The sequence below is a fragment of the Canis lupus genome, chromosome 1 (assembly GCF_003254725.2).
Source record: "Canis lupus dingo isolate Sandy chromosome 1, ASM325472v2, whole genome shotgun sequence".
In the NCBI taxonomy this organism is placed as follows: domain Eukaryota; kingdom Metazoa; phylum Chordata; class Mammalia; order Carnivora; family Canidae; genus Canis; species Canis lupus.
The window spans coordinates 17,512,689-17,528,938 of NC_064243.1; the positions used below are offsets into that span (position 1 = coordinate 17,512,689).

Genomic DNA, 16,250 nt, shown 5'->3' on the forward strand with positions numbered 1-16,250 from the left:
CCTGTGCTAGCTCCCGAGTGAACCATGAACCCTGGGAGGTCAGGTGAGATGCTCTGTGCTGCTGGGCCTCGCAGGTATCTGGTTCTGAAAGTGGGATCACCGTGGTGGGGGCAGGGGTGCCAGGACCCTGCTTCCAGGGTTTCTTATGCAAACAAAGTATAAAACCTGCTGTCCTCTTGCAAGTCTAACTCACATTTCATGCTTTAAGTCCCTGAATTATTTTTGAGTGTTCTGCTGGGCCTAGAGCTTTACCGCAGGTGACCGAGCTGGGGCAAGCTGAGGAGAGCGTTGCCTAATGAGAACTCTGCACTGGTTCAGTGGAAATTCATACTGTGCACTTGGGGCTTCTTCCTACGTTCTCTTTACATAACTAAACCCGTTACCAAGACTTAAAAAGGAATTTTACTTTTGCCCAAAATGAACTTTTTTTAAAAAAAATTTATTTATTTGGGGTGGGGGGAGGGAGGAGGGAAAGAGAGAGCAGGGGGAGGTGGAGAGGAAGGGGGACAGGGAGAGAGGGAGAGGGGAAGGGAGAGGAGGGAGGGGGGAGAGAGGGGGAGCGGGGGAGGGGGAGCAGGAGGGGGAGGGAGAGGGGGAGGGAGGGGGGAGGGGGAGGGAGAGGGGGAGGGGGAGGGAAGGGGAGAGAGGGGGAGGGGGGAGAGGGGGAGGGAGAGAGGGAGAAGCAGATTCTCCGCTGAGCAGGGAGCCTGACACAGGTCTCGATCCCAGGACCCTGGGATCATGACCTGAATGGAACGCAGAGGCTTCACCGGCGAAGCCACCCAGTTGCCCCCAAAAGGAACCCTTTTTAAAAATAATGAATCCCCCCCATGCTCTGTCAGGGGCCTGGGAGCATTGCTGACATTAAGTATTTGGATCTGAGGAGCATCTGCTTCACCCTCTAATGGGAGGAAAGCTGGCACAAGACGGCTCAGTAGAAGACAGAACCCAGCCTAAGAAAATGTGTTTTCTGTGGACCTGCGCTGAAGCTAAGTCTGCGAGGGACTCAGGCAGAAGCAGAGCAAGCAAAAGACACCAAGCAAAAGAAGCGTGGCTGAGGACCCCGGGCCGGGGCGGAGGTGTGAGCTGAGCAGGCCTGACCTCAGGTCAGGTGGTCACCACCCCCCCCCCCCCCCGCTCCCCCACCCAGGGAGGACAGCCCTCCCCTCTCAACTCGCTGGGGGCAGACCACGTACCTCCAAGAAGGCGTTCATCTGCTTCTGGACCCTGTTCACAAACCTCCACTGGATGACTAAGCTGTGGGAGAAACGAGAGAGTGCTGAACCATCCTTGTCACCACGAGCGCCCTTTGTCTCCCGCCGCCTTCTCACCCACTGAGGGGAAGGCAGAGGAACCCCCGCAACCAGCGGACAGAAGGCAGGGTCCAGAGCCTGGTTTACTCAGTAATTCTCTCAGGAGTTGCTGGGAAACCTAAAACCTCAGGATTTCAAAAATATTTTATGCCCCCTATCAAGCCTCAGTTTACGAAACTTGCATACGAATGTGACAACGTGGAGAAAAGGCATAAAAAAAATCGCGGAGTGTGAATACACAGGTGCATCGTACCTGTAGACACGTAAATGCACACATATACACATCCACCTGTGCAAAAACATGTACATAGATTTTGAAAAGGAGTATCCAGTACATTTTGTGACACATTTCACTCTAGTATCCGGTGTACTGGTTTTCAACGACACATAACTTGTCGGCAAAACACTAATCCTTTAATACTAAAATTGGAAGGATTAATGCCAAGACCTCTTTAACAGAAATGTACTGAAACCATTTTCTCTGTTACGATCTTTAGCGCACAGCAGAATTCAATGCCAGGCAAATCCGTGCTGGACTCCAGCTAAGGCATTTTGTCGTGAAATGGCACGAGGGTCTTGTCATAAAGGGCTCTCCCCTGGGAGGTGCCACTATGGCAACGGTCCGAGTCCCAGCCACACGAGGCATCACCGCACCCGGCAACCATCACTGCATTCTTGCGCCAGGGGGACCCGTGTGTCAAGGGCAGGTGGAGACTTTAGTCATCCTTTCCTCTCCACTGAAGCCAGCTGAAACTCTAAGCCCACTCCCCACCAAATTTGAAACCTCAAAGAATTAAGTGCAAAGAATGAGGTATAATACGTATCACAACATCCAAACCCTCAGTCTTCTGACCCTCATCGCCCTCAGGGGCAGTGTTTTAAAAAATCCACGCAAAGCCTGAACTTTCTCTTGTTTTTCTTCTTTTTTTTTTAAGATTTTATTTTTTATTTATTCATGAGAGACGAGAGAGAGACAGACAGAAACATAGGCAGAGGGAGAAGCAGGCTCAATGTGGGACTCGATCCCAGGGCCCCGGGATTATGCCCCGAGACCAAGGCAGATGCTTAACCACTGAGCCATCCAGGCGCCCCAAAGCCTATACTTTCAAATGAAGACAATGGCATCTGCCAAGGTGGTGTCCTGCCTGCTTAGATTGTCCAAATTCAGAACAAGTGTGCCAACCAATGTGAACAGGTAAGAACTATAGTATCTTATTTGTTTTTAGGCATAGCTAACTTTTAACTTGTGAGGCGGGGAGAAGTCCGCTATGTAAGACTGCGTGCTCTGTCAGCGTCTCTAAGCAGAGGCTCTAAGACTCTCCATTTCTCTCTAATGAGGGATAGGTCTTTATCTGTGGATGACCCTAAAAGATGCCAAGACTCTAGGCTGATTCTCCAAATTCAAGTCCTCTGACCAATTACGTTGAGAGAGGAGGGAACCAGCTTGTTGAAATAGAGCGCTGAGGGCAGACATGGAGCTCAGGCCTGCTGTGGCAACCAGCAAGATGCAGAAACTGGGACCCAGAAACCAAACACTGCTACACTGACCTCATCCCTGTGCCAGGGCTGGCGAGGGAGATCCTAGTCAGGTGCTTGAAGCACACATATGTACCAAAGAGGAAAACGGAATGTGTCCAACAGACTAAAGTCTTCTAGCTAGTATAAATGCCCTAGGATTACCTAACAGTTGGATTTCCCAAAGATTAAACATTTTATTCCACCAACTGGGGCTGAGATTGGGTTAAGAAATTATAAACATCAGAAGTAACTCATTATGTCTGCATGTGTGAATTTTCCTAGCCATTTTGACTATTTTCCTCTATTTTCACTATGGAAAAAGAAGCCAGAAGAGAGATGAACTATTTTATTTCTGGTCATTCTTAATTTTACCCCACTGGTTGTTGACACTATGTTCCAATACGGCAAATCTCCATTTTTGAACACATAAGCACATACTCTAAGAGCATGTTTGCTGTATTACTTAATACTGTACACGTTTTTCTCCTTTCTTGACGCCTTTATAAGTAAGGCAGCTCACTGAAGATATGCTACAAGTCAAACATTCCATCTTAAAATTTGACTTCTGGGACACCTGGGTGGCTCAGCGGTTAAGCATATACCTTGGACTCAGGGCATGATCCTGGAGACCCGGGATCGATGCCCACATCTGGCTCTCTGTGAGGAGCTTGCTTCTCCCTCTGCCTGTGTCTCTGCCTCTGTTTCTGTGTCTCTCATGAATAAATAAATCTTAAAAAAAAATAAAATTTGACTTCCTATTAGCCCAAGCCAGAAAGGAACTCAGATTGTTGAGAGCATGTCCACCACAACAGTCATGAGCTGTTTTGTTTCATTAAGGGACATAAACCAAACAGGCTGCTCAGTTTAGTGAGAAAAAGCTGTAAATATGTGTATACGTACTCAATATATTCTCTCTTGTTTTCATTTGTCACCATTATTTCTGACCCATTGGGCTTCAGATCCACTTGATAGGTCTGTAATTGCAAAGATAAAACAATGATCACCATCATGACGTTATTTTCCACATTACGGAGTAATAATGTCTTACTACGGAAGGCAGATAAGCAAAATTCATTCAGAAAGATTTCCTAGCAAATGGGCTCTGTATACAAAAGAATATCTAATGAGATTTTAAATTGTTGAGATGTTACACATTTAAAGATGTTAACAAAGGTGAATTATTTTGCAGTTATTTAGGAGTTTTAATTATTCTTCATACATTACCAACAGTGGAGAAGAGCATCTATTATCAAGAAATTATGCTTAATAGAAAAGACAGGATATGTTCATCAAGACTACAGAGATCCAGATTCTCATGCACTTAGTTTCTGAAAATTAGATTTTATAATCATAAAAAAAAAAAGATGCATGGCTTTGTTTCTTCCAAAGATTTATTTGGGGGGGGGAGAGAGAGAGAGAGAGAGAGAGAGAGAGAGAGAGAGAATATGAATGTGTACGTCAGCAGAGGGGCTGAAGGAGAGAATCTTCAAGCAGACTTGGGGCTCAATCCCAGGACCCACAAGATCACAACCTGGGCTGAAACCAAGAGTCAGATGCTCAACTCTTTGAGCCACCCGGTGCCCCATGGATTTTCTTTCAAAAATGCAAAATGCAGGGACTTAAAAAAAAAAAAAAAAAGGCAGCTTCAAAAGCAAAGCTGAGGGATGGATTTACCTGGTGTTCCGAGAAGCCTGGCCTCCTATGTGTGTGCAGACCCCCCCCCCCACCCCCCGGACAAGCTCCCTCCTGCAGGGCCACCGAGGATTGGGAACAAAGTGGCTGAAAACCAGCGTGGCCTTCTGTGCTTCAGGCCGGCCCTAGAAAGCGATACCCAGCAGAAGCCAAGGGAGGGAGGGACCCTCATTTTTTTTTTTTAAATAAAGTCTACTCTCGTAGAAATTTTAATGAAACAAAAAAAGGAAAAAAATCCCCCCCCCTCCCGCAAGCCTCCTATCTATTTGAAGAAAGCCGCACGGATGTTTTGCAGGGATCCCCTCCGGTCTTTTCCCCGCGTGACTATTTCAGGGGGCGCACCAGCCCGCGGGGGAGGTTTTCCAGACTAAGTTTCAGGGTCACGCCGTCACGGGGGAGAAGGGCTTCGGGGCTGCGAGGACACGTGCTGCTCGGGCAGCGGACGGCTGGTGCCGCGCCTCCTGGGCCCCCAGGCCGGGGACAGCAGGGCCCCCGAGACCTCCAGCGGCTGGGGGTGAGGGGGTCTGGCCTTTCCGCCCCGGACAGATCGCCGCTCTACGAGCCACTTCAACTCCTCGCCGCCCCCCACGCGGGTTCCGGATGCACGTCCCTCGTTACCGTCTTGCTCGGCTCCCAGGCGCTGCCCTCACCCCTGCCCGGCCCCGGGTCACGGCCACGCGCGGCAGCTTCGCCGGGGACGTGGGGCCTTCCTTGGGGTAAAACCTCTTCGGAGGTTCGCGGCCGGGATCTGTTGATACGCCGCATTTTTAAACAAGCCCCCGATGGCTTTTCCTTTCCCTCCCCAGAGGCTGTCACGCCGTTCCCTTTGGGTGGCCGAGTCCCCCGTCGGATCCACGCCAAACGAGCCCAGTTCTGGGGGCCGAGAGGCGTGCAGCCCAGGTCGCGACCCTGAGTCTGTTCCGGGGGCTGTGGGGACGAGAGCACCTGGGGGCCTCCCGGAGCCACACCCGACGACAGAGGGGCAGCGAGCCCGCACTGCCAACGCCAGGGACACTGTTCCTCCCTCCGCTGCTGGTGGGGGCTTAATTGCTTCAACCGTTTGGGAAAAGAGTTCGGCAACGGGCATCAAATTGTAATGCACAGCATCCCTGGTCGTAATACTTCCTCTTCTAGAATTTATTCCAAGCGGAAAAACTGGTCAGATGCACAAGATGTATATGCCAAGATTACAATCGTCCTGCTGCCCGTGGAATCGGGGGGCCACAGAATGGTACACACGACATTTCCTGACACAGAAAGGCACTTGGGGTATATTAAGTTAGAAGCGTACGCATCATACAATTCCGTTCTGTAAAGATAAAAAAGTCCTGTGTGCATGTGCTTACCGGGAGTAATTCCGGAAGACAGAAATCAAAATTTTAATCGTGAATGTTCTCTGGGTGGTAGGAACCACGGATGACCTTTATGTATTTTTATTGTACTGGCTTTATGTTTACTACTGACGTTATTAGTATTTTGTCATCAGATAAACGAATACAATTGTTTTTGAAAGAAAAAAAAGGAGGGGGACCCCACTCTCTGAGTTAAGTAAGGAGGTCAAGCAAGCCGTCCGTGGGCAGCCGTCTAGTTTTGTGGTTGACCCTGACTGCGGGTCTCTTGGGGAGGCGGGCTGGGGGTGCTCAGGGCAGGCTCCAGGGTCCTGCTCCCAGGGCCTGGCAACCAGTGTCCCAGCTCAAGCTTTCAAGGGTCCGTCTCCATCCTGCTTGGGCTTCTCACAGAAAACATCTTGAATGGGTGGCAGCGGCTGCTCCAATTCCACGTTTTAAAGTGGCTGCCAAGGGCCAGACACAGACAGCGGCCTGTGGCCCAGGTGCAGTGCTGGGCTCACATAATGGTCCCCGTGAGGCAGGTGCTACTCTCTCTGTTTCCTCGCTGAGAGGGAGACCGATTGGGAGGCGGAGCGCGGCTTCCTGCCACCCCACGGCTCCCCACTGCACTGAAAACGTACTTCCTCTGTTACACCTGCTTCTGGGCCAGGGTCATCGTTGTCTTGTGTCTGAGCTCAAGGACCCAATACGAAGGACACCAACACAGTGCTTGTACCCAGGAGGTGCTCCGTCTGTGCTTCTGGAAAAATCCATTTAAGTCAACTAGCCTGAGGATGATGTTATCTCTCTTCTTCATAAAGACTATGAACTAGATCAGAGGAAGCTATGAGGAGATGTGACTCACAGAACTAGGCCCTCCTCTTGGCAGGTTACAACTTCGGATTTAACATCCCCCAGATCTTGCAGAGATGCCTTATGTCCAGTGTCCGAGCAGTTTGCCGAGGAATCGTGTGGATCCTATCAAGTAAGTTGGACGTGGACAGAGCAAGGTCCAGCTGCCTGCTGCCCCAACCTTGGATGCTGTTTGCTGTGGGCCAGCACCCACCTGCTGAGAGGACACATGCCCCACGATCCCTGTGGGATGAGCGTCAGGCGCTAGGCCTCCCTCATCCTCGCCAGCCTCTCCAAGCAGACATGAACGTGAGCCATGGTACTGAGGCAGCTGAGCCAACCTGCCCTTCTCCTGCAGTCTCCTCCAGGTGTCATCTCTCTAGCTCCTTGACCTGGTCTTTGAGGAGCCAGAGCCTCTGACATTCCCGGAGCCCCCTCCACAGTCGGCTCCTGGTCTGGTTCTTTCCAGCTGCAGCCACAACCTTGCCCGGTTGCTCACCTTCCTTCCTACATCCAGTTTCTGCCTTTCATCATTCCCTTCCCCAATGCAGTTTCTTAGCATTTTTTTTTTTAAATTTTCACCCCTTAAGAGCTCTTTTAGGCCCCCTCCTCTCTCCCTGCCCTTTTCTTCCCAGTAAATCTTAATAAACAGATCCACCGGACACTTGAGTACATACTGTGGCCTTCTAGGAACACCACAAACCACTGTAATAGCTGAGACCTTTCTGTTCTCCAAGAACTAGTTTTTACCCCCTCGGGGGTGAACACCCCAGCAGAGAATGCATGCCTTAACCTAATATATGCAAGGTCCTAAAGAATTTTCCTGCAGGCTGCAGCCCATTGTTTACCCCTCTATTGCACAGGTTTGTAAGAGTTCTCACTTCTCTGGTCTTCAAGGCAATCTGATCAGATGCTGATCTGAACCGACAATAAAGACTTTCTACTGATTACAGCTCTGAAAGTGCCTCCTCCTGCAGGGTATGGGTGCATATGTGTGCACAAGTGCCTGGTTTATGCTTTCTCCTTAGCATAGGATGACTGTTCAAATATTGAAATCTATTCATCTGAGACACTCAACTCACAGTGAGGCCCCAGAAACCAGCAGCTCCAAATTCTCATCAACCAGAAAGAAAACACTGCACGACCATGACCACAGCTGGAGTTTCTTTCTGTGAAATGACAGCCACCACCCAACTTGATGGTCTGATGTTTTGAGAATTGAAAAAACACTGCTAATAGCACCAAGGAAGGGCAGCTGCATGTGCACTCCATGTGTGGCAACTCCATGCCATTGAAGAAATGACAACGTTCTGGCCAGAGGGAGGCCTGAGCTTCCTCTTGGGTTAAAGTCAATGGCAATGCACAGTCAACAGTTTTGCAGAGGGCTGGAAGAGGGGAGAGGCTTGCACATCAGTGGATGCCCACGCTGGCTCAACTGCTCTGTTGAGAGTGTCTCCCCAGTACCAGGCTCTGTGCATGTGCGTGCGTAGTGGCGAGATGCACACCCAGTGATGACACCAACAGGCTGCACTTAATGCCCAACACCTAGTCATACAAATAAATGCACAGTTATCCATGCTATATGCCACAGGGAGACATGGACATACTCTGAAGTATTATGGCCTGGGGTCAGGGTCCAGCTCCTTGAGGAAGGGATGTCTAACCACAGGTGGGAGGCAGTATGTTCCCAAAAGATAGGATGGCATGAGCAAAGGTCCTAAGGCCAGAAGGAACTTGGAGTGTTCAAGAAGTTCAGTGAGACCACACCCAGAGAGCAAGAGGGGCAGCTCTGTGATGCAAAATGCATCTGGAGACAGGGCAGATGGGGTCTGACCATGTGGGACCTCATGGGGCCAATCAATGATCTGGATCTTTATCCTTCAAAGTTTCTGGCAGAGGAACGATAGGCCAATTCTTACATCCTGAAAGGCTGGGCCACTCTGCCATTACAGGAGGCCAAGGTGGCTATAAAAGCCCAGCTAGGAGTCCATGAGACAAGACTGTAGCTTAGACTTGGGTGTTGGAAGAATGGGAAGGGAGAACAGATGGATTTGAGAAGTATCCAGGAGTTAAAATGAACAGGGCTTGGGGACAGACTGGAAATGGGAGATGTGATCAGAAAGTGGCTGCTTAATTTACTCTAAAGTTCTTCCCAGGATGCAAGAGAGATAACACTAGCTCCCTGTTAATCAGCTTAGCTCTCTAAAAAGGGGAGGCAGTAATTTAACAAACAGGGCACCTAATTGTTCTCTTACTCCCCCTGTGAGCCTGTTTTGATTACTACATTACTCTACCTGATTCAATCCAAAAGCAGAGGAGCCTACAGCACTAAATGAGGAGGTCTGAGAACTCTTTTTAATGAATAATTGATATGAACTATAATGATCATCAAAATCTTTATTAGAGGTCTACTTAAAAATCCAAACATCTTGTGTTTGGTTGTCATTTATTAGGCAGAAACAGTTCCATCTAACTGTGACTAAGGAAGCTTTCCTAGTTCATTTGCTTCCAGCACTGGCATTGCTAACGTCTTCTGAACTGTGCTGTTAGTCATATGGTTTTCTATAAGTGGATATAAGGTTTTTTTTTTTTTTTTTTTTTTTGCAGTCGACACACAAGATCAATATTAAGTCTTCCTTGGTTCTTTATTTCTACTCCTTTCTCCATGTGTTAAAAATGAAAGGAAGACACAGTTCCAGGAGAACTATCCATGTGTTACCCTTTGAAAATTGGCAGTTAAGACCCTTACATAGGTCCAGCTTAAAAAACGAAGTCACAGCAACTATTTTGTTTTCTCACACTTGGAGCTTCTGTTACAACATTATTAACAGGGTGAAGAAAAAAAACCCCTAGATTAGTGCCATTCATTCATTTGCTCAATAAGCTTTCAGTAGGTCTCAGCAGCAGCTGAGTGCAGGCAATACCCACGTTGGCTCACAGGACATAGCAGGTGGGAGATGATTAAGGGACAGCCTGAGAGAGTTACGGGAGGGGAGATGACAAGGAGCAGGAATGCAGAGGGTGACCCCAGACAGGGACCTGGCCCTGCGGACAAGTTATAGGACGACGCTATGCTTGTTGTGGTGAGCAGATGGAGCGGTCAAAAGACAAGGCTAAAGGTAGGCAGTGCTAGGTCATAAGCTAGGCTTAAAAAAAAGGTTTCAGACTGAAGGTCACAGGAGGGTCAACAAAGAATTTTTAAGTAGACAAACTGCACGTCTGTGTTTGTTTTCTAAGACAGTGAACCCAAGAGGGCAGGCACCGGATTTCCTAGCTTCACCCATACAACTGAGTACTGCAATGTAAAGCGACAGGTATTTTTTGATAGCGGAGAACACTTTTAATAACCTCTGAAGCAAGAAGGAAGATCAGTTTCATTTTCCATATGGCAACCCTTCACAGACAGGCTCCACGATCTCATTAATTTCAAGGTCATGCAGATTTGCTCTGGGAGATGGGAACTGTCTTTGGGCTTTGTGAAAGGGCAGGTAGCAGGGTTGGGTAACACCGTGAGCAGACCGCCTGAAAAGCCCTGTTATCATTAGGGACAAATGAATTAAAAGTTTTGGGTTTAAGACAAACGTACTCTAAGGAACTTTAGGATGGTGATGAGAATTCCAAGCAGGCAATTTTATCTTTGAGACTGACCTTTATGGTGAATTCAGCCTAATGACAGTGTGGGCACAGAGCCAGAAGGGAATGCTAGAAAAATCCAAGCCTGCTGAGCCCCCCACAAGACAGTTTTCACTGTGACCACAGAACCATTAAAGGCACCCCCAACATCACCTAACCAGCCCATGTACTTATACCGCTAAGTAAACATGCTATTTTTGAAGTACTTAAATTCTAAAACCAAGGTCCAAATGTTCACATTCTGATTTGCTTTAAGTATGAAGGAGATGGGCTTCAGGCCCTAGAGGACTGAGGATCTCTAACTTTGGGGGTTGTGATCAGAACTTAGCTTCTTGGCAGGATAAGGAGGTGCTGATACAATGAGATGCTAATTAACATGTGAAGCTCTCAGAGGTGGTTTTAATTTCCAGCAGAGTCCTGTTACAGCCCTTCTGCGAAGAAGCAAAGACTAAATGTCAAGGAGGGAATCCTGGGGAGGCCTGCACGTACCTGCCCAAAGTTTTCTTCATCGATACAGAACATGAGGTCCAGTTCAGTAGGATCATTTTCCAAGATCCATTTCAAAGAGTTGTAATATTCACTATCCTAAAAGAAATGACACAGAAATTAAATACAAACTCCCCACATACAAACTCATTTGACTTCTTCAAATAATTAAGTCCTTCTAACGTAATTCCCTTCAGAATGCTCAAGAATTACTTCGTCACTAATAGGTTTCCTGCTCTGCTCCAAACCTACTCTTCTCCTTCAATTTAAAACACAAACCAAACCAAAAAAGTGTTTTGGTACTAACAGGGGATTGGACTTGAATCCTGCCTTCTGTAAAGCGTAGAGGAAGCAATCTGCCCTGGCTTGGCAGTAATAACTTATCAAGTTGAACATGGAGAGATCAATATACTTCCTATCTTTTAAGGGTGAAAACATCAGAGGAAAACAGGAAAGACAGAAAATGTTCTACTTTAAATACCAATGATTTTATACCCCTTTCCTGTGCTTTGGTTGCTCTCTGCAAGTCCCATAAGCAAACAGGAAGGTTGCTCTGGTGTCAAAGCCAGAACACAAGCCACAAGGCCCTGGGCTCGTCTCTCTTGGGGCAGGCCCGGAGGCTCCACCACTGTGGATGGGCCGGACAGGCTCTGGGAAGGCAAGAGAGAATGTGTGCACCGACCATCAACAGGTGGGTATAAGATTTAGACTTTAAAAGAAATGTCTATGTTCCTAGCAGAGATGATGAGCAGGAACCCGACTGATGCTGGTAGACAATGAGAACATGGCTCATACGCCCAACTATATAAGAGACACCATCAACACTACACCAGGGCCAAGGCAATGCAGGTGCTTTCTGATCAGGAGACAGGATATGAAAGCAGAGCTGCAAATATCCCAAAGGGACAAAGAGCTTCCTGATGGCCCTGTGAGTGCGCAGGCACTCAGGCAAACACCCACATGCTCGACTGGAGCTCCATGGTGTGGGGCTATGGGTAAAGTAAAAGAAAAACAGAAGCAAAAGATACGTTATGAGAAGAGTTCATTTTCGTTTGTATAGAAAATCCTTTCAACCCTAAAATGGTGAACCTGGATAAAATGAGTAAGTTGAATGCAATGTGAAAGCCCGAATCACTTTGCAGAGTGTGTCTCCTGGCATCATTTTCTAACTGAGTTCATCCCGTCCCCTGGACCATACTGGTCACTTCCACATCTGGGGTGATGGTAAATGCTCTTCCCTCCCTTTGTCTGTTTTCTGGCCTGTGCTCCTGCCATTTTTTGAGATCAAAAAACAGAGGGAGACCAGATGGATCTCTAAACAATCGTATTATTAGTTTTCGATGGAGAGCAGGAGCTGCAGTGAGATCCCCACATGACCCTCGGATTTAATTTGGTTAAACCAGTTCTGGGTTAAGTTAGGTGGCCAAGATCTGTGTCTGCCCACCTCAAGCACCACCGAATCTAGGAAATGTGAACAACGATTTACTTATTATAAAAGCCAGGGAGAGCAATTAACTCCTTGGACAAATCAATGTTCCCTGTTCATAGCGAATGACGACACCCACAAAAATCACTGCGACTACAGCGTGGTCTCAGCTACCTCTCTTGAAGGTGGCCCGTGACGCCCATGGGAGCGATCTATATTCACTTACCACAGATTCCATGTCATTCAGAGTTATCTGCTTTCCCAACATCATTTTGTAAAACGGTCTAATGAAGAAACCTAAGATATGGTGGAAAACCAGGGGTTAGTTTCAAAGCTTTGATACTGCTGTGCATCAGAGCATGAAATAAAAAACTAAGCTGCCCGCAGGTTGGATGAGAGGCCAGGCCTGGCCTAGGGGAAGGCAGGGCTCAGGAAAGGGAGAGAGTACAGCACGGAGGGAAAAAGAGCTTCTTGAAGGCCAAGCAGGTGTCTGCAGCTCAAACAAGCCACATGAGCGGGAGAACAAAGGAGAAGTAGAGGGTAAGGAGCCCTGGCGAGGACAGGCCGCGAGGGGTCTGGGGAGCGCACAGCCCACAGGGGGTGCTGGAGAGTCAGGCTGCCGCCTGGGGATCGGGTGTCCTGGAAAAGCCAGGTGAAAATTCACCTGCACTTGGGGATCACTGCTTGGGCAGTAATGGGGAGACAATCAGGAAGGGGGCAAGAGGGGAACAAGGGTGACCACCCAGAAGGCTGTGCTGTCTTCCGGGGGAGGGGGAGTGCACAGGATCTGCGGGGGGTGGGGAGGTGGGGCTCCCCTTCTGGCCTTACACACCTGTGGGCCCTCTGGTTCTCGACTCCAGAATTCCCAGGCACACTGCTCTCCCCTCTGTGGCAGTCTCCTCCTCCCTGCTGTGTTCCTGCCTCTCTCCACTCCTCCTCTCACAAAAGCCTTGGCTCTCTAGTGACCCCAGCTCCTAAATGCCTACTCCTACCCCACCCTCGAGGTGTGGCACAGGTCCACTCCCCAGACCCTCCTGCCAGGCTGCCTTCTCCTCCCACGCTCCCTCTTCCTACAGGCCCCCATTCTTCTGCTCCTCACCCATTCGCCCATCCCCTCCCACAGAACTGAAGTTCACTGAGGCCAAGATCTTATCTTCTTTCTAGATTTCTCTGCAGCAACTAAGAATGTCTTCTCACTTGGCAGAAGGTAAATAAACAGACCTTTAAGAAGGCTGAAATGGATCTACACAAGCTAAAATAATCTATGGTGTAACTCCCAAGTCGCAGAATTAAAATATGTTTATATACACACACACACCACTGTGTGTGTGTGTGTGTGTGTGTGTATATATATATAAAATACATAAATAATGAGTGCAGTTTCTTTCTAATCAGGAAAAAAAATGTTTACTTTCCCCACCAAAGATAAAACATGAAATAAGTGGATCAAAATCAGCTAGCAATTACCAGTGAAGATATATTAAAGGGAGAAGTACAGAGGGGCCATCAATTATTCACTGGAATAGCTAAAGTTCCACAAACAATTAACATAATTACTCAGAAAACCTCATTTTCTATGGTAATTATAATTTTGACCTCAAATATTACTCTCTGCTCTCTATCTTCAACTGTGTTATGCCCACATTCTTCAAAAATAGATATTTTAATTTTTAAATTTTTTTTATAGATTTTATTTATTCATGAGAGACACAGAGAGAGGCAGAGACACAGGCAGAGGGAGAAGCAGGCTCCTCGAGGGGAGCTCAATGTGGGACTTGATCCCAGGACCCTGGGATCTGAGCCAAAGGACCTCAAAGGACCTACCTGAGCCAAAGGTAGATGCTCAACCACTGAGCCATCCAGGCCCCGCCCAAAATAGATTTTTAAAAAGATTTTATTTATTTATTAGAGAGAGAGTGAATGTGCACACTCACAGGGGGACAAGCAGAGTGAGAAGGAAAAGCAGACTCCTCACTGAGCACAGAGCCCTTTGTGGGGCTCGATTTCATGACCCTGAGATCATGACCTGAGCCAAAAGCAAGAGTCTGATGTTTAACCAACTGAGCCACCCAGGTTCCTCCTTCAAAAATATTTCTGACTCCACTTCCTCACTGATGGATTTCTGTAATCCCCCCTTCCAGTCAGTACTCCTGAAGTAATGGAATCCAGAAGAGGTGTCTACTATTAATCAGCCTACGGATCCAGCCAGGGAAGAAGTCTGACTTCTAACTCCGAGGTTACCTTGAAGTTCCTTCCCTGACTTATATGCTCTAAATAATAATGAGATTCTTTTGTGCCATCTGTTTAAGCAGTGATCTCAGGGTCAAGGTCTTCACTAACTTCTAGCATTGCTTTGAAATTATTTACAATCCCTTCACATTAAAAAATAATAATCTGAGGACAAAGAGAACAATAGCAGGATATTGGGTGGATGAGATCATTTTCATTAACTTTTCAATTAGCTTTTCCATCTGTCACCAAATCTACCTCTTGCTAAAAAAAAAAAAAAAGTTACTCTGGATAGCAGAAAATGTGCAAATACAGAATGTTCTGTGCTTCACACTGTCAGTTAAAAAAATTTTTTTTGAAACTGTAGACACTATGTCTTCAGTGCTCAAATTAGGATGACACCAGGGAAAAGCACCTTTTATAGGCAAACCATAAAACTAATTTATCGAATTCTAGAGAAATCAGTGAAACTTTTGCTTAAAATTGTGATGTGAAAGATATGAAGCCTAATAAGGAACCACAAACAGCAATGTCCCATTTTGGTTCCTTTGTGACATGTCAGTAACTTACCATCTAGAAGTTTCCCATGAAATACTGCCAGACCAGCAACTCTTCCAATAAAAGTGAAATAGGACAAATGGTCTTCATTACAGAGGCCTGAATTGGGATTGATCTGAAGTGTGTAGTTGTCCCTTTGGGGAGGGATAGAAGGGAAAAGCACAATCATACTTTTAAATAAGAAATGCAAGAATGTGAATTCTCCTTTGCCACCTGTCATTAGACTTGCACAGTGCACCTGCGAACATTCTGTACCCAATGGGACAAGGCATAAGCTAGAGGACATGACTCACTGTCTAGTTAGTCCCTTTGTGACCCATTGAGGTCTAACAGAACAGTTACATTTCTTACGTTACACTTCAAGAAACTGTTCATATTTGAGTACTTTTTGCTCTACAGAAATGTCAGTTTCATATGGTTTAGGCGAATATCTTGGGAGGATGAGAAACTGCCGTCTAACACAGAGGAACCATGTGTGGATTCCCAATGACATGAGTACCGCGTTTTCTCTGTGAGGATGAGGGTTAATTCCTTTGGGAGACTTTTGGTTTGGAGATTCAAGTTTTTCTGATGGACCCAACCCTTGGTCCGACCAGCGCACACTGCCCTGAAAGGTGCCCTCCCCCTCCCCCACTCAACAAGGGCACTGGTAGCAGCATTTGGTGTCTCAACACTGCAAACCTCAAAATGTTCACATGTATCTAATCACCATTTTTTGGTCTCAAAATCTTGAGATCAGTTGGTTTCAAATGGGGCTTCATAGATTCCCCTGGCATGGAGGTGGTGGTGGTGGTGTCTCTCTCTCTCTCTCTCTCTGGGAATGTGGGTGAGAGGTTAGGGTCTCACCTTCCTACCCTGCCCTCCACTTCAAAGGTTTTACCAATTTCACATAGCAGGCTTTCTCAAGGGACTGGAGAACAACAGTAAACAAAATGGGAAATTCTTGGCTAGATCAACCAAGGAGGATGCTAAGATTGGCTTCCAAAATAGCTTCCAGGAGAGTAGCACCAGGTAGATAATGTGGGAGAAGCCATGTCCCCTTAGAGCACAGGCTGCCTTTCAGCAAGGTCAACTATTCTACTGGGGCCTCAGGTCTAGTCTAAGCCTTTGGAGACTCTACATCCTGGAAGGAATGTGTGGCCTTGTAAGTCGCAGGTGTTGATTCCTGAGAAGGCAACTAAACCGGCCTCAGTTTCCATGTTTGGCAATCATGAA

At 47.3% G+C, this 16,250-nt stretch overlaps 1 protein-coding gene across 1 annotated transcript in view; it reads right to left on the bottom strand.

Moving 5' to 3' along the window:
* Window positions 1-16,250, bottom strand: part of NEDD4L (NEDD4 like E3 ubiquitin protein ligase) — a 338,701-nt gene that overhangs the window by 13,928 nt on the left and 308,523 nt on the right. Inside the window, 5 exon segments of the mRNA XM_049111433.1 lie at window positions 1,197-1,257; window positions 3,732-3,805; window positions 10,826-10,921; window positions 12,475-12,545; window positions 15,048-15,169. Of these exon segments, the coding sequence (XP_048967390.1) occupies window positions 1,197-1,257; window positions 3,732-3,805; window positions 10,826-10,921; window positions 12,475-12,545; window positions 15,048-15,169 (424 nt within the window).